General features: G+C 40.3%; 1 protein-coding gene across 14 annotated transcripts in view; it reads right to left on the bottom strand.

Annotated features, from left to right (window-relative positions):
• The window catches only part of ncoa2 (nuclear receptor coactivator 2), a 60,399-nt gene that overhangs the window by 29,091 nt on the left and 4,680 nt on the right, over positions 1 to 26,628 (bottom strand). For 9 of the 14 annotated variants that reach the window (XM_085172620.1, XM_085172615.1, XM_085172628.1 and 6 more), the window contains 3 exons: positions 14,121 to 14,203; positions 1,704 to 1,811; positions 638 to 810 (listed from right to left, as the gene is read on the bottom strand). In XM_085172620.1, the coding sequence (XP_085028746.1) occupies positions 638 to 810; positions 1,704 to 1,792 (262 nt within the window). In that variant the 5' untranslated portion in view covers positions 1,793 to 1,811; positions 14,121 to 14,203. The remainder of the gene's footprint in view (positions 1 to 637; positions 811 to 1,703; positions 1,812 to 14,120; positions 14,204 to 26,628) is intronic. The other 5 variants (XM_085172625.1, XM_085172617.1, XM_085172622.1 and 2 more) reach the window with 1 other exon arrangement.

The following is a 26,628-nucleotide window of genomic DNA, read 5'->3' as shown; positions in this document are numbered from 1 at the left end:
TAAAAAGCTTTGAGTGTTCTACCACTTACTAAAGACCCCTACTTCCACACACAACACACACACAAAAAGAGGCAGCAGCGAGTACAACCAAACATGCTGATCGATTTGCCTGATGTTCTGGCTCAGAGCGCTCCTGGGAAAGACTGGCAGCCAACAAAAAAAAGAAAAAAAACTGCTCTGGCTCATCCACATTGTATGATGGAGTGTTGGAGGGAACATTAAATCAATTGTGCTGCTCTTTAATAAGAACACCAGTTACTGTGTATGAAACAGATCCCAAATCATAATATTTATGCTATCAAATCTGAGGTTTCTGTCAACATAAAGCCACCCGTGGAAGCTGTATCGAACTTTAAAAGCACAACTAAGAACACAGCAATGAATTTGATTTGCAGCTGTGTCAAAGCCACTGACGTGTTTTCACTAAGGTTAGCCATGGTATAAAACTGGGCTTTATGACATAAAAAGCTGAAAGGGGAAAATTACAGAACTTCATGGGAATAAAGAAATAAAAAAAGAAAAGAAAATAAACAGCTCAAATAACTCCGTATTCCTTTCACTGTTGCACTGTAGGGATCTTGATAGTTTCTGCAACAAAGTATCACGTTTCAAAAATATTAGAGGCTGCCATTTGTACCTTGCTCCTTTATTTGCCTGATTTGTTTCACAGTTTCCTTCAGGATTGCACATTTGTCAGGTTTGACATTGAAGTTGTCGATATCGTTGAAGTTGGCGAAGATCAGCTCGGCGAGCTCTTCGATGTATTTGTTCTCGTGCTCGCGGTTACGCTTCTCGTTGCTCCGTTTGGGACTGCAGAGACAAAAACAGAGGGGTGAGAAACTGCACTGAGGACAGCAGTAACACAACACAGGCAATACAGATTGATGGCTAAAGGTTCAAGAGAGTGGAAGTGTATCAAACAGCTCCAGGGTAGCAAAGTCCATCCATCTATAAAACTACACCAGGGTTCCAGTGTCCACACATTTTTCCTGAGTAGGGCTGAAGAGGCCTCTCATTTTGAAAGCTGCCAAATGACAGCACACTGACAGTGCAATATATCTACTGAGGCATCGAGGAGAGTCAACACTAGTGTCAATTCCTCCTTCCAGGAGCTTTCACGCTGCTAACATGGCACAAGGGTAAGCCAATAGGATTTTTAACATTCTTGCCGACTTAAAAACTCTTTATTTCAATATGTTGGCCAATATTTTTCTCTTTTGTACACATGAAACAAACATTTTCCCCACATTGGATCTATATAGTTATTTATTTACGTTCTGATTTGCCAGACTCTGCTCAGTCAGCAGGTGGTTGTGTTTGTGATTGGGAAACTGCAGAGTGCCCTCTGGTCCACAAACTATTCAGCGTCAATCACCTGAAGGGTGTTTCTCTCGTCTTTTCCTTTATTAACGGTTATAAATGCAGATACCGATAGATTGGCAAATAGCTAATATAGGTCGATATTATCAGCCTGCTAATAAATTAGGTCTACTCCATTTATGTTACAATAGGTTAAAGAAAAATGTGTGCAGGAGATTGTGAACCGGACAACTTTGCAAAGTCGTTACTCATTTGTGTGGACCGACTAAAACTGGATCTGACCTTTAGTGCATGATAACTACTTTGCCCCACATTACATTTAACTGTACACAGCAAAAACTCGCAGAAATGTCAAAAACATAACTCTTAAAGGGACCAAATACCTGGGTCCAAGATGTTCAGCAGAACATTCTTTGCGTTTCCGTGACTCTGCCCTGCCAGGGTCAGATGAGTTTTCGCCGACTCCACTCATCCTCAATGCATATCAGCGTCTGAAAAATGAACACAAAGAGGCACAAAAAACAGAGTTTTACATTTGAAAGAAATGCTTCAGCACTACAAGCATAGGCAGCTATATAATGTGAAGAACACCCATGCTGGCCTGTATACATGCCAACATCGGAATCTGCATACAACACACGCACACTCTACAATGTGCTGGGGGCACAGGCAGATCCACTCCAGGAGAAATGAGTGAAAATGGAGCAGAGAAAGAGATTCAATCATTTCTCTCTGATGGTGGAGCTCTCCCTAGAGAGACTGAAATGAGAACACAGCACCTTGCCCACAGCACCAGACTGCACGCTCAACCATGTACCAAGAAAAACCCATTTGTTACACAAAACCAAAGCAAAGCTGGCGCACATTAAGAGCAGAGTGGGTTTACAATGACAACATGTGTTCTTTGTTTAAGTGCCTCTGAGAATGCTTCACATTGGTTTGTAAGAGTCGCTTAAAATTTAAATGCAGGAATCATATCTTGTCTGTTCTCTCTGAACTTATGGGACAGACTGTAAGATTTTAGTGAGTAAGAAATCATGTTGTGACCGTTTTGTGTTATCAGAACTGACAAGGAAGCTGAGACTTTGCTGAATTTGTCTCAAACCCTACATGCCAACACGTTTTGAATGCCGTTTTTACTCCAACCCTGAAAGCAACCATAGGCTGCCACTAAATGAAAGACAATCAATTATTGATCAGAGTAATGTCTTATTAATTACCACCTGATCTGAACATCTGATGGTGCCTAATGGACTTGGGTTTCAACATAAAAGGATATCCTTCTTTATAAAAAAAAATGCATTAAAAAAACAACAGCATTGCGTTGGCTCATGCAACATGATTAACTACACCTTTTTCTGCTTTCGGAGTTTGACAGAGCAAGGGAGGGGAGGTTAAAGGCAATTAAGACTAAGAAACAGACAAACCTGGAGAAAGAAAATGGAAAAGTCTTTCCTCACTACAGTGCCCAAGATTGGGGCATGCTGTGTTGTTCTACGCTCTCAGCCACTCTAACCATGGAAACGGCTATGACATACACACACACGCCGCTTTACTGCTCAGCCATTACATAAGGAAGAACAGAGCAGAAAACAACACAATGTAGAGCAGAGTGGAAAGGAAAAGCTCGTCAGAAGCAGGCTAAACTAAAAGGAGAGAAAGTGACCATGCAAACTTGAGTCTGGCTCCCTCCTGGCCTGAAATGACCTACTTTAAGCTAATGGTAGGGTCTGTGCACAAATGGATGGAGCAGTCATGATTGGCCAGAGAGACAGAGGAGGATCTGAAGGGTAAAAGACATTCGGTTGACAAGCGACATGAGCACTGTTGTTGGCCTGTACAGTGAATGAACAGAGCATGATACACAAACGTCACTGTGCATGTGCCCTTGTGTTACGCTCTTTCAAATGCCATTAGGGTGCTTTCATGCCGAGGCACTGTGCTATTCACTGAACGTATAACAGTCTCTAAAAAGAAAGGTTACAACTTTTATTAATGACAACGGAAACAGGCAATTAAACCCTAATAGCTAAGTGGCACTCTCTGCTCCGATTGGTTGTGCCCTGGCTTTCAGGCACAAGTTACCATGGGAATTCTAGACCTGATTGGCTCCACCAGCCCCGCGAGGCCAGATATGATTGGTTGCTTCCGTCTCCTTGACATGGCAGTAATGATGGGTCATTGTACGTTGAGACAAATAAGAGAGACTGGATGTAGAAGGCACGTCTCAATGACACCAATACAGACAGCCAGACACCCTGGCAAACAGGCTGGTAAGCCATTTTTGTTGCTGGGGGAGGGCTCTGATCTTCACATGGGCAAACTAGGAAAGGATTTCTAATCCTGGAGAATGCGCTGGTTCCCAGGGCAGCTATAAACAGCTGGGCACTGGTGTTAGTACTTACTATACGGGAGCTAAGATTTGACTTAATTATCAACATCACCCCCTCGGGAAGAGCTCCTCAAAGCTTAAATGCTCTTGGACACAGTAGGTATGAAGGAAGCGAATAGTGGCATGCTCCCCAAGTGTGTCTCTGGCATGATAAATTCTTATCCCCATCCCCCAGACCTGAAGTGATGTACACAATTATGATGACAGAGATCTCAGAGGTAACACAGAACATCACAGTTATAGTTCCAAATGCAGGGATGGCTATGCCTAACGACTCTGCCGTGATCTTTACCGACTTCCCATATGCATATGCTTTATTCAATTAAAAAATAAATAAATAAATACATAAATAAATAATTTAACACCATACTTGCATTTTGCTTGTAGCAGACTAGGTAGTAGCATGAGGGGAGAAGTGCAATTCAAAACAATTTAATTGGACTAAATGATATTTTAATGCAGGCTATGTTAAACTCTGCAATAACAGGGCTGATGAGACTCAACACAGATTAATGACCGCATAAGAGAGTAACCTCATTATGTAGGGGAGTGATTGGCATATTCTGGAAGGCATCTATCAAATGTTCAGTTCATCAAGCTGTCAGCTCATTTAGTTCATTAGTGCTGTAAGTTGAGACATATGGTCCATCACTCATTACAAGCTACCTTATGTTAGTCATACACAGTGTGACATCTGTGTAAGACCAAGCAGGTTTTGCCAAGATTCGCACAGTCACAATAAAAGAGCCGGGCCACTTCTAAACAAATATTCTTCACAAGCCAAAAGAGCTACAGAACTGACAGATAGTACCTCAGCTGGTCATACCACATGTCCACTGGAGTAAGAAAGTGAAATGGAAAAGAGAAGTGTGCCCATACACAAAATTTTGGCCTCTCCATGAACTCTTCCTACGCAATTAGGTGTTGCACAATCAAATTAGCACACATGTACATGTTTTTTTATTTATCTATATTGTATATTATGATTGGAGTGGGGGGAAAAAAATTAACAAATAAAAAACAAAATAGTGTTGTGGTATTTTACATGGCGATACTGTAATAATACACAGACACCAAATATTGGCATTTCATTAAATAAATTTAAATAGTCAGGGAATAGTAGCAACAAGAGGGCTCATCTCATGCACCACCATCCTGAGAAAACATTAGCCGAGCAAATTTACATTAAAATCAACCCCAAAAAACACAAAACCAAAAAAGATACCTCCTAATTCAGAACAAGTTAATGAGTAAAAATTCGTCAGCAATTTCCTTGCATCCACCAAACAAAAATTCATGGCTGCCTGGTCAGTGTACTGATTTTTTTCCCCCCACATTTTGCCAACGACTACGAGTTGTGTTAACCAAATGCACATTTGCGTGGCAACGATTGACTCCTACCAGGCAACCTGTGCAATCTTTCTGCAAAGAGTCGCGGCATGACTTGGACTGACTGCCACTGCACTCAGAGAGATGGCCACAGGTTTGAAAATAATACTGATTTATAAATGTAGACAACTGGTTGCTGGCTGTATTCCGGTCATATTCCTATAGAATGGGAAGGCTGATGAGCACAAATGTAATAATTAAATGTGAATTCCTATGTATGTAGACAGCAATAGATATGTGTTTTTGATGGGTTATCACTGCTAATTATTGTATTATCGGATACAGTTCCAAGTTGCATGTAATTGCCAACTTGACCGCATTCAGTTGCAGACTGATAGCAGACCAACTCCATGTTACATTAACATTTATGGCAGGTTTTAGTTCTGCTATTGTATGCTTGACAATCATTTTACAGGGAAAAACATTTCTAAAAAAAGGTGCAAAATCACAAGGTTATTGCAATACTCAGCATATGACAAAATATTAAAAAGTGGAATATCATACACTGGGGCTTGCTGGTGATTCCCACATCCAATTATGATGTCATTATGTTGCCTAGTGGCCTCCTACCAATGGGTTAAAAACATCTATTTGTAGTTTATGTACCTATAGCACTTCATAATAGTTCATAACAATACGACATAATCTACATCTCATGAAAAAAAATTGCTTTGCTATATAATGTCATTTTATGCTTTTTTTTGTTGTTGCTCTTGACATTTGTCAACTATAAGGCATGGATCATAATCAAAATTAGATTATGAAATCCTCTTTAACATGTCAGTATACACTGGATTAAACACAACCTTTTATGCCAATTTTTCATTATACACTTCATGTATAATGTCCTTCACTTTTCTCAATTTGATTAACTGTATCAGTTTTCAAACAGGCCAAACAATACCGCATCATGGGAAGTGTAGTAGTAACTATGGTAGTAAGCAAGTCAATTTTGTTTGTTTGTTTTTTTATATCATGAGGAAGACCATGCAACCATGACAAACATTAGCCAAACTGTAAGAGACTATCTGGAATCAATTTGTTTAAAAGGGGGGTGTCTTTTACATACTTTACGGCTGGCTGCAGCGGGCTGGGAGGAGAGAGAGGAGGGAAAAGAAAAAAAAAAAATCAATGGGAAAGTACAATTCCATATAACATGAACATGCAGCAATTTCTGTTCTATACTTTTCAAATCCACTTTGAGAAATTCTTCTCAAGGGCACATGCAGTAGTTGCTGCACGTGTTGTGGTCTAGTGTCTTTCACAAACACTCTGGCAGGCGTGTGGTCGCCTGCAGACAGCCTGGCATGTACCATCTGATTACAGAATGTCACTCGTACACAAGCGGGCCATCACACACTGGCTGTGGAAACTATAATGCCTGCATAATAATGCACTTGGAAATTATCCTGTGGTCACTGAGGTCCTCTAACACACGTTTCCATGCAGATTTTCCACAACTTGAAAGCTGTTAGGTCTCAGCTCATGTAAGTGCAGTAAACACTTACCCACTGCCCCAAATTGACACTTCATTACAGTTTTACATCTTTAGCCCATCTGTGTGACTGATTCACAAGGCCGAATTAAAGGTCAGGTAATCAAACCTCTGTAACAGCCACACCACTACCATAGCAACACAACATTGATGACTCTCCAATAAAAGTATCCGAACCGTTTTAATCAGAATTATTGGTTTTGTCAAAACTTAGAAATGCAAATATGTAATGCTTTCCAGCGTATTAAAACACCAAAGTGTAAATAAAAATAAACCAAAAAACAAATGCAAGCAAAAAGCTGGAGAAATCAATTGACTTTGAAAGTACTCTGTGCACTTGAGGGAGGTGCTCATAGGTGAGTGTCATTGCTTATATCTTAGGTGTCACCTAAGTGCAGACTCTCCACAATGGACCTGGAGCCAACCAGTCTGGCGAGGATGGACTGAAGAGACAACGAGGGGCTGCTGCTAAGGTTGCCTCTGCTGCTTGAGGCAACCATCTTTCTTCTGATCAAACTCAGCTGCTTCAACCTTTACATGACATACACTATTAGATGCCAATGAGCACATCCAAAGCACAAAACAGAATTTATCTGCATCTGTGAGGAGAGAATGGCACAATACAAAACACTTCACTTAAAGAATACACAGAACCAGAGGAATTTGCTCCGCAGCTACTCAGCTGGGAAACAGTAAGACGGATAGATTAATGTGCAGTATCTCCACCTTTATGGGGCAATATGTGAGAAATCCTTTGAGCAATTTTAATAATTGAACTTTCATTTATGCACACAAAGAGGCTGGGAAAGAGCATTTTAATTAAGATAGGACTTTATAAACATTTACAACACCCTGATGTAGGGCTGGGCGATATATATTGCATTTTTAAATATATCAATGCCTAAGGAGCTTGGAAAGAAAAGCGTCTGGACTTCTTTGAGTTGCTTGAAGACGTTTCACCTGGGAGTTTCCCCCCCAAATCTTAGGGGGGGAAACTCCCACTGGGTTTAAATCTGGGACTCTCCACCATTTGACCCTTAGAACTGAAGAAGCTTCTCGGATGAGAGGTGAAACGTCTTCAAGCAACTTAAAGAAGTCCAGACGCTTTTCTTTCCAAGCTCCTTAGACTACGATGACCTGGATGACTGAGAACCTTCACACACATAAATATATTAATATATTTTTATATGAGATATGTGACAATATCGTTTATATAATGTTACTCTGCCTCGCCTTTCTCCTTCACTGAACACAACTCCCCCTCCCCCATCGCTTCACCTGCAGGCAACGACAAGATGGACACGGCAGCTATCAAAGAGGAGCTGGTCGGTAAAAAGAAAACATTTGGAGATTACGATTTTAGTGCTGTCAGCGTTAATCTCGTTAAAATGACGTTAACGCCATAACTGTATTAATGCGGCAAGTCTCCATTAACGAGTTAGCGGGGATCACCCCGTGCGTGGGTCTGGACGGCGTCAAAGCATTATCGAGCTAACTGCGCTAATACCTACTGTGCTTCAACGTAATATTACCGTATTGTGTGTGTAAGGACCACAAATGGCACCTGTTACGAGACATGGTTAAGAAAGCGGATTTCAAGCTCCAGGCTGTCAGTCACGCAGTAGAACTTGGGAACAGAGCAGCTGCGAAACCTGTCTGTCTTTGTTATTATGCTCAGCGTCTTTTAGTTTACATTTTGACTGCACAATTGCGAGCTTTTTGTTATGCACAAAACCAACATTGTTTTATTTTATTTATGGAGCATTATTGTTTAATAAATGCTGATAATTTATTTCTGACTAATTTTTTTTATGTACATCTACGCTCTATAATAAAAGTGCCTGTGTGAGATCTGGGACACAGCATGACTAAGAACTCTTTTTGTTCTTACTTTATGGCTTTAAAAAAATAATAATAATCGCGATATATATCGTATATCGCCATCCAACTAAAGAATATCCAGATATGAATTTTGGGCCAGCCCTACCCTGATGTTTTTAGCTGTATTTCCAAACCGTTAACAATGCAACGGTTTCTGCTACTTTAAATGGGTTTGTAATACTCTTAACAGTATACAGCTCATACACCCACAAGAGGTGAACCAGGCTTAATGCGTGCCACCAAAGGGGGCCTTTAAAAAACACTGAATCACCCATTCTAGTCATACTATAATGATGGGGAAAGGGATACAACGCAGGGGGGAGGGGGAGACTGTCTGATTGCCAAGAGGAGAGGGTATGTGCCAGTGTGCCATTCCTGTAATCATGTGGGTTAGCAGGGCTTTGATTATAGAGACACACCCAGTGATTCTGGAGCTCAGAGAGCTGGGCATGACTATGCATCAAACTGCATCAAAAGCTACTGGGGAATCGTTTGAAGTCTCCTGCACTATAATAATGAGAGCCCTTCCAGAAAGTGCAAAGCCTCTGTGGGGCACTGAACATTGTCTCGCTGGTGTGTAATCTCTCCTCAGTTGGCTCCTTGGTTCAACAGGCCCCCTGAGAGAGAAACGGAGAGCAAGAGTGCACCAATAAAGACTGCTTCTGGAGCGCTGCAACATGGTCCATTTATTTCCCACAAACTGAAGGGGAAATAGTGAAAGGGGAGGGGCACAGAGGACTCGTGGCTTCTCATTTTACGCTCTCGATATTTGCAATGGGTGAAAAGATGTGCAGAGAGTGCCAAAACACAAAGAAACATCACAGGATCATGTAAGATGGTATTAAAGACAAACGCGTTTTTAAAAACAATATAAATATCAGCAAAATACCCAGTGGGGTGGGGTCTGCAGTGAACTGCTGACAGCTGCTATTACCTTAAACCAGATGTTGTGATATTAGGCTGAGAAAGAGGCAAAAAGAGATGGAGGGATGTATGTGGTGATGGATTTAGTGTTTCGGAGCAATGTGACAATGGGGCTTGAGTGATGGGTATTTCCCTGTAGATGTATTCCATGTAGAGGAATCAATGGTGTAAAGTCAGTAAATGAACAGAGGGGACAGCAACACAGCACATTTTGTTTTGTCTTGGCTTTTTTTTTTTTTTCCCCATTTAAGAGAAGGTTTGCAGAGTGTAATGGCTTGTGTTTAGTGGTTCAAATGAGTGGTTCCGCAACTAAGGTTAACTTTCAGTTCTCTCCTCAAAAACATAATCACTTACCCACCTATACACTTACCATGACATTTAAACAACCATTGTTATGAGGGGTAGCCAGTAAACAAAGTAAATTCTTTATTCAAATTACATGTGTCCAAAATGTTAGACACAAACACACAAACAGACCACTGCTGATTAAATTAACAGAGAGGTATGATATTTGCCTGCTACCAAGTCCCACTCAAGCATTTGTCCACTCTAGAATCACTGCGAGGTAATGGCTCTAAAGTGCCCGAGTGCAACCAAGAGCCCGGTCCCCATTTACTGAAAGCTGATCACGCTCATCAATCTTTTAATGCTGGCAGTCACTTCAGGATGTCGCAGGATGCGAAGCAGAGGTCTGTCGGTATAATAAGCGCAGTGCTGGCCTCTGGCTGTCCGAGAAACACACAAGATTGGTCAGATAGGTGAAGTGAAGTGTCAGCTATCGAGGGATGGTGAAATTGATTAACTGGTATAAGTAAGCGACTCCCCACAACAATCCAGTCAACAATTCATCTGTGGCTGACAGCAATGCCAGAAAGGAGATTCAGATATCACTGTACAAATCAGATTATGGAAGGTGGAAGTAGGGAAACTATGAGCTGATGTTGGAAGTATCAATTGCTTGATTATTTACTTGCAGCTGTATATGGCAGTACTAAAGGAATTACCAAGGTTTCTACAAAGGTCAATAAAAATGTAGCCTGATCTTCATCTAAACCACAACTGTAGAAATGCACTGACGAAAGTACTGAAAGTGAGTAAATCTCTGTTTTAATGAATCCCCCTAGAGTCAGGTGTTCCAATCAAGGAGATGCTACTGAAAGTGTGACTTGCAGAAGGCTCCCCTCCCTATAGATTAAGTCATTTTTTATGTCATGTCTTAAGTAGGGATGAGTACCGGTATCCGGTGCCATGATGGCACCGGTTCTGACATAAACGGTAGTAACCAGACCGAAAAGCAGCGCACATTTCAGTGCTTTATTTCGGTGCTTTTTTTCCTGAGCTGTGACACACTTTCTTCTTCCTTACATTTGTATTGGCGGTTGGCAAACAACTGAAAGGTGCATTACCGCCCTCAACTGGTATGGAATGATACACTTTAGATTCTAGCAAATCATTTTACGTTTCCGAGGATAGTAGGCGGGTCCAGGTACGTACGTTCTATTAGAGCAGAGCTATAGATTAAAAATGCCCAAGGCGAAGCAGTCAAAAGTCTGGCTGTACTTCACAGCAAAATATGCAAACTCAGCAGCCTGCAACAAGTGCTTTAAGCTGATACTGTGATACTGTCAAAGGAGGTAACACCTCGAATCTGATGAAACACCTGGTGACGCATAGCGTTCTTTTGTAAAGCCGAGAAATGCGCCGTATTTGATAGCTTGCTGCGAGACCTCACACCGTGCACATCTACTGCTTGTGGGTTGCCTGTTATCGGACCCGGAGTTAGCAACCCAAAAACCCGAAGAGGAGAGTCCTGGCCCCTAGCCCTGCCAGTGTAGCAGAAATGATGACGGATGATGATGCAGCAGCAGCCGTTCTTCTCTACGTGAGTAGCTTAATGTTGTTCGTGTGTAATTTACATTGAGTAGGCTAACCACATTATTACATTAATGCACGTAAGGTGAACGGCAAACATCATCATAGCTACATGCGGCTGTCTTCTTGTTTGATGGCAGATACTCCCTTCACCATGGCCAAAAAGGCTAAAATGACCAAAGAAAAAGTGGAAAACAGCTAAACATGAGAGGTTTTTGGACAAAGTTTGTTTTTTCCATTGATTAAGCACTGCTTCCAGCCAAGAATGATACCATATATGCCCCATAGCTGCAGAAAAGGCTAACATTGCTATCTTTTTACAAAAAAAAAAAAAAAAAAAAAAAAAAAAAAACAGCTGAACATGAGAGGTTTTTGGACCAATTTTGTGTTTTCCATTCTTTAAGCACCGGTTTGAGCACCGTTTAAGCACCGGCACCGTTTCAAAAGTACCGGTTTGGCACCGGTATCGGATAAAACCTAAACGATACCCATCCCTAGTCTTAAGATTGAGGCATAATTCCCACCAACCACTCAGAATTTTCAAATGATCTCAGAGGAAGTGGCATAAAATTTAAGAAAGGTTAGAAAAGCATTTCTAATTACTTTGGCATTCATGAAGTAAAAAAGACACCAAGAATGCCTACAAATCATGTAGTCGTCATCGTCATAGGAGTGGAACAAGTTTAAAAAGAATAAAATTCAGGTTTTTGAAAGGCCGAATTGAAGAGTACTGACCTTAACTGAAGTAAGATGCTTTGGCAAGACAGAAAGGTCTATTCAATAAAAAACAAACAAACACACAAACAAACAAAAAAAGAACCCAAAACAAAACACTCAAATACTCAAGTATAAAAGGAACAGGAACAGTCTAAAATTCCTCCTAATAATTGTGCAATAAGTATCTGCAGGAAAGGAGTGTCTTTGTTACTAAAGATAGAGTTTCATGTTAATTTTTTAGTCTGATTGTGTGTCTAAAACTATGACTTGGATGTAGATGAGAACAAAACAGAGCACTCCAAACAGCTCAAACTTTATTTTGCAACTGTACTGTGCGGTGCTGAGAACTGCATACCATCTTTTTTTTAACATTCACTGTGCCACTGTGGATCAGCACGTGGCAGGGCATTGAATCCACACAGACACACTTAGAGTGTAGCTACGTTAAACAAGTGCAGGCTGCATCAAAAATACAACAAAACTCAGCACATGAAGAAGAAAATCCAGTTTTAGCTACAGCAACCAAAACCATGCCATCTTATGCAAACTATTATGATGATGAATCCCCTCAAAAAATGGTGTAAGAACAGTGAGAAATACAATAATCCCAGGCAGCCCCAACTGAAATGTAACCTTTAAAATAACAGAAACTTAGGAGTAGTAGTACTGGTTCCAAGAGTAAAACATTCTCTCCCCTCACACACAAAATGGTTGAAAAGGTCTCTCACTTGCAAGAACAGCTGAATCTGGACACTGTTAACCCTTTAAAGCCGGTCGGAGCGGGCACGCTCCATTTTGCGTAACTATTTTTTAAATCCCTGTAGAACCGGAACCACGTAAGCTAATAATTTTTTTGCATGTGAAACCAGAGGAGTTGTACTTACATCTTATGCCATCAGCTTGTCCTAGCTCACGGTTTCCTTCCACATATAGCTTTGCAAAAATTGCATAAAAAGCACTTGCAGCAACAAATACATAATATTCCAGAAACACGGTTTGCCGATCTGATCAGCTGTTTGTAACACTTCCTACATCGGAATAGACGTCAGCGCGAACGATCGCATGTCTGACATGACCTGCCCGAAACCGGAAGTGACGTCATTTTTCGCGGAAAATGCAGTTTTTTTACTTGTAGGCCTTAAAAGCCCATACTGATGTTTTTAAAAGTCATGTTTGACTTTATGCTTTTTTGAATAGTTTCTGGGATGCTTAGAACTCAAATTGCACTGCTTTAAATAGTTTATTTTGATGCACATGCTGTTTTTTTGGGGTTTCTTTTGCAAATTTGCATTATTGGATTGTTTTTCGTTTTTTCTGCAGTATATAAAAATTGGTGTATCTCAAAAATAAAACTAGAAGACACTCAAAATAAATTTCCTGCTGTTGTAAACTATTTTTTGCAACTTTTTTGTATTTAAAGTTTTGAGGGATAAACCTCTTAAATTTCTCCAAGTTGAAGTATTTGTAAAAAACAAAAACGATTTTCAATTTTTTTGAAGTTTATTGCACTTTTTTGCAATTTATGTAATTACTATGGACTTAATGCATACATATTATTAAAATTTGGGCTATAACACTTGTATTGATGTATAGCAACTTGAAATGCTCCCATAAATGGCACTACAGCATGTAAAAATATAAAGTAAGCTCTGGCAGCCTTGGTTCTATGGTAGGTCTTAAAGGGTTAAACACAAAGAAAGGGGTCAGGCAAGAGCTGTGGTATATCAGGAGAGAGGGTTAAGAAGTCCTCGATCTCCCAGTAATATCTGCATCAGGCAGACTGATCCCTCCAAAGAGAGCTCTAACCTGTAACCAAAGTCTTCACGGTGTAGCTGCTCTTCTCTTAAAACTACAAAACTGATCTAAGAAGCTGGAGATAATAGAACACATGAACAAGGTGCTGAAGAAGACATGCAAGATTGTTTTCAGACAAGCCTGAAGGCAAATCTACCCCCCCCCCCCCCCAATAACTTATTAAGGATTTAGAAAAAAAAAAAAAAAAAAAAAAAAGGTTTGAGCCTTGCATCATCAGTACATTTAGTCTTTCTGTGTTTGGAGAGGAGTGCTTATTTGCCATGTTGCACAGCAGAGTTGCGTTAAACAAGAATTGGCTTTGGCTTTGCTTCTCACCTTGGCTTCAGTCCAGAGAGTCCCTCAGGCCATTGCTGCAAGACATTAATGCTAGGAAACCTTTATGCATCATCCACTTCTCCCTGATGAAAGAAATAACAGCAGAATTGGGGTCCACAGTCCACAGTGTGAATCAGCACAACTCAGGACAAAAATAAAAAAAAAATCTGTAACTGTGGTATATTAGAACATGTTCTAAGTCAATAATGCAACATCTGCATGTTGTAAAGTGAAGACGTATCACGAAGCAGAAAGCCTGGCCTTATTTTCTTGCAACTGTAGCATTAACAGTTTACATTAAGTTAGTGTGAAACTGCAAGTTAGTCGTCTGCAGTCTTATAATATCCTTGGGGATCGTGAAGCCTATTACATCGTGGAAGACAGTGAGCACCTTTTTAATCATGGCATACAATTAATTAGATCCAGAAAAAAAAGGTTTCAATTTTAAATGATATTCCCACTTGGGTAATTATAAAATGCAATGGTAACTTTAAAAAGGACTCTGCCAAGTTATTTGGCTACACTGGGGGTGGGGGGGTGGGGAGTAAATGAAAGGCTTCAGTAGCCTCACGCAGCCGTCCTTCTGCATGAAGGTGCCAAGTGAGTCAGCCGAAGGAATTCACTCACGTGATGTCATGTGCTGACATAAGAGTAAACTGATTCCTCTCGTGAACGCTGCACAACTGCACGGCTAGAAGCCATGTGGAAATGTGATATTCTGCATTCTCAACTCCTGCACACGACACACTTCAATACCTGGCATCTAAGAGGAGTCAGGGAAGGGTTACCAAATACTTTAAAGACAAAAATAAATTAACAATTACTGTCAATCTGCACGAATTAGCTCACATGTCTGGAAAAACTGCTACAGTAAATTTCATTTAAAGAAAAATGTCAGTATTACTGTATTTATCAGCTTCACCTTTCATTTCCTCTTTCCTGCATGGCTCTTAGTTTTCATCCTCTGAAGGAATTTTCACTAATGCGATCACATGCGCACTCACAAAAAACCCTTAATCTGTGGGCTGAGTGCGAAAACACTATAGAGTTGCTTTAACATTAATATTCTGTACATGCTCAACTGGATCAATACATGTCAGAAGCTATAATCAAAAATAAAATGGATCTCACAGATCTGTTGTTTGGATCATGAGGAGTTATTGTTATGATGCACCACAGGGGGGAAAAGGGTGGGTTACGAGTAATGCTGAAGCATCCTTCCCATTACATCACTTTAACTGGCAGGTAGCATCTCTCCAATCTCATCTAACAATATCAATAGTTCCTGTGACACAGGGAACCCGGTGGTGACATTACCGGTGTCATCGCAGACTAGGATCAAGAGTCATAGCAGAAATATGCAAGACACAAGCACACAAATTATGCAATTAAAACTGAGCAGTGCTGCCCCTAAGAAAGAGGCGGCGTCCCTTTAGATCCATGGAACCTTCATGTTGTGATTGCAAAAAAACAACAAAAAACCCCAAACACACACACACACACACACACACACACACACACACACACACACACACACACACACACACACACACACACACACACACACACACACACACACACACACACACACACACACACACACACACACACACACACACACACACACACACACACACACACCACTGTCAAGCCAAGCTACCACTGTGCTTAAGCCGCAACATGAACTGAGTTATGTACTAACATTTATCCAGTAAGACACACAAAAGACACTCGCTAATAAAAGGCCACAAAACCTCAGTACTAGAAGTCACAAAGTTGCAGACTCACTAACAGTGCTGGTCACACAAACCTCGAAAGCTGCCACTGCGCTCTGTATGGTCTCAGTCCAACCATCTGTTGGCATTTAGAAAGAGGTCAAAGATCATGAGGTCAGAAGTTCAGGTTCCCCTTAAACAGACTTCAGCCAATTAAACAGTTAACTGATAAAAGACAGTTTCATTATACGCAGCAAAACCTCCCATTGTTTTGCTCCCAAATCCCAGCTGAATGAAAGTGAAGCTACAAACTATGAGGGAACTATGAACTACTATTTTATCAACAGCGTTTACTCCCAGGTATACACAGCTAAAAGGTGGCATCAACTGTGTGTGTGAGACTTGCACTCCACTCTCTGATATGACACATCAGATGGAGAGCTGATGCTGCTATGTGGATCTCACTAAATCAGGGACTACAATCACCCGCTACATTTTTAGTTAGTGAAGTTGGGAGTCGACCACACTGGAAGAGGGGCTTACTAGAGAGGCAGCATGTTACCGTTGTGTTATATCCTGACATTAGTTTGCTCTGCTGTGATGCATACTCTGCCACAGGCTCTTCAGATATGCTATTCAAGACCTAATCAGCATTTCTAAGGAGCCAGTTATGGTGTACTTTACATTTGGCTTGTAGTGCTCATTATCCATGTAGATAAGTGCGGTGCTAATTGACAAGATAAGATAAGACGAGATAAGATTCCCTTTATTAGTCCTACAGTTGGGAAATCATTACAGCAGAAAAATGAAGAGTACAGGAGTAAAATAAATAGATATTGTTATTGTTAGTTTGTTCTTTGATTTTTGGTGCCCACTTAGGGCTGTGCGATATGAACAAAATCTCACATCCCGATATAAGAATTCTATCGTCCCGACAACAATATAAATCACAAAAATGCAACATTTTCTGTAAATTATGTGAATCTCGGGCAGCTTGACTTGCGGGAAGTGTTTCCAGCTGCGCGTAGTGTACCTGGAGTCGAGTGTTTTAACCAATGCATGAAACTACACATTTTTAGACATAAGTTGTAACGGCCGTTTTGTTTGTGAGTATTTATTACACGGCGTGCTGCGGGGAAAAGCCTGTTCTAACGTTTGAGTTTAAAGTTTATTTTTTTAGCACCTGGCGGCTCTTTTTTACTTCTCATCCGTAAATAATCTGCTGTCTATGCACACAGCAACAGATATATGATTATCGACAACTTGTCACAGTTAGTTTCTGTACTATCAGAAACAGATTGCATGTAATTGCCAACTTGATCCCATTTAATCGCAGACTGACAGCAGTCTGACTCTGTCTTACGGTAACATTTATAACAGGTTTTAGTAACCATGTTGCTTTTTTTCAGCAAAAAAAAGTTAAGTATCATGATAATATTGTATTGTTGAACCTTAACAGCGAGACAGACTATTGAACATTGCACAGTTTGAAAACTATTGTACTCAGAGATATATCAGACCCCAGACAAGCCTTAGTTTGTAGGAACCGGGTCATGATTCCTGGAAAGACATTGCTGTTAAGTGACAAATTTATTTTTTTGGCACATTGAGTAGCACAAGGCAAGTGTCATCAAGTTCCATTATACTCAGAGGGCAGAAATTTCTAAAGCCAAAACCAGGTACCCCACACCAAAGCAATTTTGATGGGTAACATTTTTGCTCTGGTTGATGCCGTTATCTAAAGCCAAAACTTAGTAGTTGCAATCCCTTACTGCTTACTGCTGTGAGGTGTTCATTTTGAGTCAAAGACTTTGTCATTGAGGCTGGGCTAAACAATGCTAAAAAGCCAGCCAATCAGGTTTTCAATGGACAAAGGGTAGATAGTTCATGACCATAAGAGCCAGGTCACACAAGGGTTAACCACCAATGGAGCTATAGCTATGTGCCTTCTGAATAGGGCACTAATGGCCATCAATTTAATTAAAAAAAAAAAAAAAAAGGTTGATGCCTATCCGCAGGGGAATACCTGGCCGTTAAGTCCTTTAAGCCATTGTCAAGTCAAGATATGGTCAAGACGCTGTGGTAGAAAAAAAAGGCACACAAAGGAGAAACTGCAAGGTGTAGAAAATCACAATCAGTTGAACAGCATTTTGCCAAACTGAAATTTCCTACGATCTTGAATAGTTGTGATGATGATGATGATGCTGATGGAGAGTGCTAGCTAAACAAAATCAGCCTGAGGTGTTGGGTTGAGATCCAGTGACCGCAAATGCAAACGCAAACAGCATTCACATTATTCACATACTTTTAAACATTTAAACACCGAGTCCCCCCCTCATATCTTATGAAGTGGGACATTGTCACCATTGAATACCATTCTTATCAGGAAATAAATGTGTCATCGTAGGATGATGATAATCACTCAGTGATTATCATCATCATCCTACGATCGTCATCCTCAATGAAAATCTGTACAACTTGTACAGATTTTCATTTACTGCTACAAAGAATACAAGCAGCAAGCACAAAAGGGGAGAGAAGGAAAAAGCCTGCTATCTAAACTATTTGACTAAAAATTCAGTGATTTTTAATCCAGTGATCAGTGAGATCAGCATATACAGAGATATGCTCGTTAATAATTCAAAAGACTGGTGCTTATGAAGCCCTGTGTTTGGTGCACTTACATATGTTGCTCAAATAGCAACAGCTAGCACCTTCAACTGTGACCTCACTGGCAGTAAACGCAAATGTATAACGACCGTAATGACACGAATAACGTGTGATGTAAAAGGTGAGTCACAATGATAAAAAAAGGAAGCACATGGATACATGTGTGTGTAGCTAAAAGAGCCACGGGAACACGAGGTTGAGAAAGGGTGTGAACAGAAAGAGCAATGTGTGGCCAATTGTATCAAATTTTAGGATGATCTGGAACTTGTCTTGTGACTTCTCTATATATCGACTGCATATCTGTGTGTGTGTGGGGGTGGGTCTGCCATCTTTTATTGGCTGTCACAGTTTGTAAGGAATTAGTTCCCATGGCGCCTGAAGCTGTACATTGGAAGCAGAATCAGGATAAGGCCCCATGTTAACGCGAGGGGGGGGGGGGACGGCAGATCAGCTGACACAACTATGTCACTTTCTCAGCCAAAGACTGAGACAATGTGACAGGCTAACAGTCACTGCAAACACACACCGACTGATGAATCTGCAAAAGGCTTAAATAAACGTGCTTCAGCTTTTAGTTCTGTGACAATAGCAAGGATAGGAAAACGGTCCCAAATGCTGTCTTCTGCTTCATGGTACACTGTAAGCATGAGCCCGGTAATCATCTGAGAGGCATGTTTAGGAGGATGACTTTAAACCTCAGCATTACCTGATTAAGACAACTGCTGCTGCTCTGATAGTGGAACATGTAATTGGACAAGACAGACTAAAGACCTACGCAAAGCACCCTTCTCTTCCTCTCTCACCACTCCTTCCATTTACACAGTATCCCGCTGAAACACTTGTATATGCCAGGTCAAGTAGACCCTAACCTATTTCACCTACACTTGGCAAAGCACACACTGACTATCTCAGTGGAAATCACTAACAGGAAGCAGTCAGTAGTAGCTGAGTTGGTAGCACCACTGCCTCACAGCAAGAAGGTCCTGGTTTCAAATGCAAGCATGGTTATCCTCAAACTTGTGTAAATGTCATGCACTAACTTAGTGTCCAGGTGGCGGGGAAAAACCCACACAAAAGATTCTTGATCTCAACAGTTTCATTTCCTGGTTTCATAATTTGCCAAAAAAAAAAAAAAAGAAAAAAAAAAAAGAAGAAAAAACCCACACACAATCATCTAGCACAACAGTAATTCATACTTTTCAAAACATAGAGATGCTTAGAGATGGACGAATAGAAAAGCCAGGGCTTAAGTTCCTTAAACTTGCCTTGTGATTGGGGGTTACATATTCCTTATTGGGCACACATTGGATGTTAGGCTCTAAACGGCTTGAAAAGACTGAAGATCTGGATCACTTAAACTCTGGTGTCATGTTTTCTGAAGAACTGAAGCACAAATTAAATCTAAATTGAAAAGATTATAAATGAAAATAGCTTAGAAGTTTTAGTAGGTGCGATCTTCTGCCCCTGCAGTTCAACTTGTGTGTTCAGAGATGCTCTTCTGCAAATCTTGGTTGCATGTAACCAGTGGTTGTTGAGTTACTGTTGCCTTGCTATCAGCTTGAAGCAGTCTGACCATTCACCACTGACCTCTGGCATCAAAGCGGCATTTTAACCCGGAGAACTGCCACTCACTGGATATTTTCTCTTTTAGACCATTCGCTGTAAACCCTAGAGATGGTTGTGTGGGGAAAATACCAGTAGATCAGCAGTTTCTGAAATACTCAGAGCAGCCCATCTGGCAGCAACAACCATGCCACGTTCAAAGTCACTTAAAACACCCTCCTCCTCCATTCTGATGCTCAGTTTGAACTTCAGCAGGTGTTGTCGACGATGTCTACGTTTTACTGCGTTTGGCCTCATTCCAAAATGTTTTATTCTGTGACTTCAAAGGAATTTTAACAAGACCCAACAATACCTTTCAGTCCTTATTAGTGCATATTTATCTAGTGCATAATGGTTTTATACCTTTAATGCAGATGGCTATTGTGCACTAGATAAATGATGCCCAGCTTATACCTGAAAGAATAACACATAAACTAACAGATAAAAGCATTTGGAAATTATTGTAGACTCCAAATGTTTAGGATAGTTTAAATCAAGCAGAGAACAGCAAGAGTAGCTTTTTGTCACGGGTTATGTAGTTCTTCTTTAATTGATTTTTATTTCTTTTAGAATTTTGTTTTTTATCTCTGAGGAAAGACTTGATGGACTACCATGAGTAAAACTGGAGGAGGCATTTCTTGTCTTTTTTGTCTCTGTTGGTTAATTTCTTAAATAAATAACCAAAGAAAAAGTAAGTACATTTTTGATTTTAAAAAAGGGAATGAGATAAAAAGGAGTTGAAGTGCCAGGCAACTTTCCAAACATTAGTGATATATTATTTAAATATTCAGTTTATGAGGATACAAAATTATTTCCTGTCAGCACTGCTTTTAATACCAAAGAAAGCTCTCCCCACTAGAAGAGTTGTTAAATTAAGATACTGTCAGTTGGCTTCCACAGTGTAGCATCAGTGCTCAGCCTCTCCTGTGTAATCTCCTCTCCAGCGAGGGCCTTTGTTTTGAACTCCACTGCCAGATGAGATGGGAGGGAGTTTTGTTTTGACAGCCCACATCTTCAGGTGCCAAAACCACAAATCTCTAGAGTTCAGGCATGAATGGTAGCACGTTAACATGCAAACAAACACACTCACATACAAACACGAGCGACAAATATCTGACAGTTCTGACAGGAAAGAAAACATTTTATTAAGTTATTAAGCATTTGAATGCTTGCACATATGAATTTCAGTTCAGTTCAGTTCATTTTTATTTCAAACATTTCAAACATGAGCCTTCACAATCATTACAAAATATTATTCCATTATTTGTTTGAAAAGGAGTAGGCAGAAGTATTTACTTATTTGTCCCTACCCCCTCAAGTTTTACCTCTCATTCATTTAATTTTTTTTTTTTAGTGTTAAATTAAACAAACAACATATAAAACAAAAGTAAAGCAAAACAAAACAAAACATACATAAATCAAAAACAAGAAATTAGCAAGCCCCACCACAGTATAGTTTCTTTCATATGAAAAATACAGAAGGTGTATATTTGCAGATACACAAGTTTTCAATTACCTTTTTTTGCTTAAATCCGGACTAGAGATTTTTGTGAAAAACAGGCACTTAAATGTTATAAAATTCACAAAAACAAAACCAGGTTCCAGCTTAAGGCCACTATAAGAGCTGGCCTTTAAGGATGTGTGTGGGCTTTAACTGCATCTTGGTTTTTTGACGTAGGAATTGGATGGGTTAAGGTTACCAAACAACTAACCCAAACCAGGCATTTATCCTACAAGCAAGTCTTAATGGCATTGACTACAGCTACTTCTTCAAAGGCAACCACTATTTCAAACTAGAAGACATCAGCCTACGAAGAAGGTTCAGAGGTGGCGTTCTACAAATCTGGAGACCGGTTATACAGCCGGTATTTAGCCTAAAATTGTTCTCGTCTGTATCTTAGGTGGTAAAACTCCACTGTTAATCAAAATCAAAAGCAAATGTCAGAGCCACACTTTAGCATGGAGGTATGCATGCAGACTTTCAGTACTCTGAACAAAGACTTAAGTTTACGTCTCTAAGGCTGTTAGCATTTGCATGATGTGAGCCTGTTAAACTTAACATCTAGAAAAAAAAGATGGTTTTGTGTAAAAAAAAAAAAAAAAAACCCAAAAACACTCATAAGTGAAACATCACAGAGGAAAAACTCAACATACGTGTTGCTTTGTTTTTACTTCTCTCTCCTTCCATGTTTAGCATGTAGTAGATTTAGATTGAGAGCTGAATAATTTGAGCAGTCAGACAATTTTTTTGACTATGCTCAAACCCATCTGCTGTTTGGTCTCATCACAAGCTCTCTTCCACATTCAACAACAACAACAAAAAATAAATCTTTCAGTTTTTACTTTACACTTACCATAATCGAAGCAGATTAGTTAGCAAAACTTGTTAATTATTTCCTCAATTATATAAAAGCCCAACAGCTGAAGTGCTGTTGTTATTTGGTTACAGTACTTCAGCTTTATACCTAAACTCTAGTCCAGATTGAAAACACAGGTCGGCTAAGGAGATTCCCATGCCCACGGAAAGCAGTAAAGACAAAGCACGCAAAACCACATTATAGGTCACTGACGAAACGCTGCTGAGTCAGCAGAAAGAGGTCGACAGAGAGATGAGAGAGATGGGAGGGTTAGGAGAAATCGCACTGGTCAGAGTTTGACTCTCACAATGTGCACAGAAGTGAAAAGCCTGAAACTGAATTCCCGCATTCCTCTGGCTTTATGACAAGAGGGTGAGAAATGCTGCAGCTCTGCACATCATTCCCTGCCACCCTAGCTCGGCCTGTGATGGCGGTGGAAGTGCGGCGTTTACCTCTGTCCTAGAACAAGAGTGAATGCATGGCTTTCTCAAGACCAATTCACACTGCATATTTTTGGACCACCCACCCAACTCCAGCAGGCAGCTTGCTCAATCCAAGTTTTCTCTCCCTCCTTCAGTGCCAAGGATTCCATCCTGGGCAGTGGGAAAGATGCCAACCACATGCTAGCACCCAGAGCCACAAACACATTGTGGCAGAGGAAAAAAGGCAATTCACCCACTCACACAAATTAAGACAGCATACTCAAAGACCCTTATCTACAACGCACTACATCCTGTCATGCATCAAATTAGAAAACGCCAAGCTCCCTTTATCATATAGCTCTCCATGAATGTCTATTTATTTAGACATTTAGTTTTGTTTAAGTAATCTTTCCATTACACTAGCGACGACTGTGGAAGGAGCTCCTCTAAAATAATAATGAGCACCTTACGCATTGTTAGATCTACAGTATTGTATAGCTGAGCCATACCAGGTTAACAAACAAAAGGGCAAACAGCAGCAGAAGAACAGCCACACAGACATGTGACCTCTGCTGTCTCCTCTGGTAAAGCCAAACAGGCTGAGGGCACCTTCTTCTCAATAAGCAGTAGATATCACAATATCATTTAGCTTAAGAGATCAATATGCACTTTGCTGTGGTTGACCTACATAAGTGGAGGAGCGCAGAATGTTGAAATCATTGGATTGTCTGTGAGCATCACCATCCCGAGAGGCCTGGTGGAGTCTCCATGGGAGTAGGGCATGAGTCAATCTTTGTGTGTTGATGTTCTTAAAACATTAATGTCAAAACATTCTCAAACATCTCGCAGGGTTTCTCCTGCACAGAAGCACCCCCAGAAGAGGAAAATCACCAGCATTTGTAGTATTTTTTAAAAAAAAAAAACAGATCTGCTAAATGGGATTTCATCTCTTTAAATAGTTTCACTAAAGGTCATAAAAGGAAAATGCACTGATGTCCAAATAAGGCTACACAGACTGCAAGTTGATGTATCACAATTACACCAAAGGCCCATCTTAAGCCAGGAGTACACCCTTAACAGTGCAGGTGTTTCATAAGCTAACTGCCACAGAGAAATAGCCTGCCCTTATTATGATTAAATGCAAGATTAATATCATTTACTTGCTTAAGCTTAAATGTTCTGAAATATTACATTAAACTGACATACTCATTATTTAGCACAGACTGGTGTCCTTGAATGCCTAATACTGAGCACGCTTAAGGCACAAGTTATAACTCTAACCTCAGAATCAAACTTCTAGAGTCCTGATATCAGCACAGCTACCTTTGCTCTGTTTACTGAATAATACAGTCCCAATCTAACCGTTGAAGCTGACCTAAAGATTTCTTGCTTAAAAAAAACAAACAAACAAACAAAAAAAACAAACAGGGGAGTTCTTCTTTCCAACAGTTGCCAATTACTTGCTAATAAGACAAGTCTGATTTTCAAACTGTAGAATGTCCTTCACTCCCTCATGAAGCACCTTGACATCTGTTGTGAATGAGCTCTATATAAATAAAAGTGAACTGAACTGAAATGAATATCCAGTATTCGTCACGGGAAGGAAGGACACACAAACTGAAAAAATGAGAGTGAAACTGACAGGAGCGACATTGTCAAAGGACTTGCCCATAGTTTGCTGTTAAATCGTAATTTTGACACAAATTAGCACAAACAAAGAGAACTTGTTGGCAAAGTGAACCTTTAATGCCTCCATACTGGAGACCCTTTGTTGTTAGCTCTTTCAACGCTATGTAGCTAGCCTTCTAGCCAAATTGTACTGACGCGTGACATAGTACAAGGACATATGCATTAAAAAAAAAATTAACATAATTGTCCAATAGATCAGTTCCAATCCTGTATATCATCTTATCTAGCAGCGGTTTTACTCAAATTTGGATAAACTTGATGACAAAGCATCTTCAGAACTTTTCTAGAAAGCCCACAAGCAGTTTAACTAAAAAGAGAAACCATATCCAATGTGGTTTCTCTTTCCACTCCACATCGCAAATAGATGAGGTGATTGATTTGAGTTCATTTAATAACACAATGAAAACAGTCTTGAAGCAGAGAGGGGATAAATACTCCCCCCCCCCCCCCCCCCCCACTTCTCCTCTTGGCGTCAAAGCCCTCACAGCTTTTTCACCAATCATCTCGGCCTTGCTTCAGATACCTTTCCACTGCTGTTACACCCTCTTCTCTCCCTCTGCTGTAAAAACCTGGCCATTACCCCACAGCTCATCCCTCACGCCCACCCAGGACCTGTCACACTGCTGTTTCCATGACAACACAAACGCAGAGACAGCAGGGTGAGATGCCCAGCAAGACAAGGCATATAGATACCAAGGGGAGGGGTGCACCATGTCAAGAAAACACTCACAGCATGTGATGGATAGATAACACAGCATAGGTAAATCTGGTACATCTAACCTACCTACAAACAAGAGCCACTTTGAAGTAATAATTCCCCAGTGGTCACTGTAAACTCTGTTAAAAGCAAAGAAACACACTGAATTAAATGTGCACACTTGAAAACAGAACAGCGATACATTTCAACATTCTCATAAATATGAAGCTGCACAACTGTGAGTGCTAGCTGTTGTCTTTAAAACATTAAAGCCCTCAAGTAAGTCAGAGGTCTGTGGTGATGGTCAGAGCTGACTGTGCTAAGCAGCAGACACATGGATGTCATCTTCCAGCCTGGTTCAAATGAGTCAACTTAACAATGTTAGCAACTGTGTAGTAACAAGAGGAGTAGTTTTGTTCACCGCTAAAATGTGACATGGTTAAAAAGGCATCTGATGTCATTATTTAAACAGTTGTGTGTTAAAATTAACCCAGCATTATCATTGTTCACCAGATTGCTCATGGGTCACAGAGGTACCATATGACAGTGGTTCCCAAACTTTTTTTGCTAGGCCCCCCTTTGTTTTACAAGAATAATGTTCACATGCGCACAAACACATTCTCCAACCACACACACCCCTATTTTGCTCCATTGCGGTTTATTTCACACCTCAACAATTTGGTAAACAATTAAGCAAATACAAGTAATCTGCAATAAATTACAGGTAGTAATAAAATAAATCACTAACTCTGTTACGCTACGCCCACACCTACACGGGTAACCTACACGTTACTGTTTACATGAGATGAATTGCAGAATAGCAGATAGAGACAAAAAATACTGTTAATCTTACTGTCTTCAGTTTTTACATGCTTACATACACACACACGCAGTTACTGTCCCTCCATTCAGAAAGGCAGAGGCGTCACGGTGTAATTATTTTACATGTAGTTGTTTTTTTCCTGTGTAATAATATTCAACATTGCTATCAATACATTTTTCCAAAAATGTCTCTCTGTGCAAAATGGGTTTAAAAACATAACTGTGGGATACTGTTTGTCCGTGATTTGAACCCGGGGAACAAATCGTGGCAGGATCAGCCTGATATTATTTGTATCCCGCTGTGATTTCACTGTATAAAGAGCTAACATGTCCAAAATGTCAGGAGTAGTTAGTCATTATGAGAAGTGTTTGTAAACTAAAAATCAAGAATGTGGGATACTGTTTGTACGTGATTTGAAGAGCCCAGCGCGTGCTCCCGACGAAGGGAAAACCAATTATGCAGGGGAGACCTACCTCGGCACTTGTGCAGGTGAAATCAAAGGGCAGATATGCTTCACCATATTTTCTAGTCTT

This window comes from Neolamprologus multifasciatus, chromosome 9, assembly GCF_963576455.1.
Source record: "Neolamprologus multifasciatus chromosome 9, fNeoMul1.2, whole genome shotgun sequence".
NCBI classification, from domain to species: Eukaryota; Metazoa; Chordata; class Actinopteri; order Cichliformes; family Cichlidae; genus Neolamprologus; species Neolamprologus multifasciatus.
Note: the sequence above shows the minus strand (reverse complement) of the source record. Positions and strands in the feature narration are given on the sequence as shown.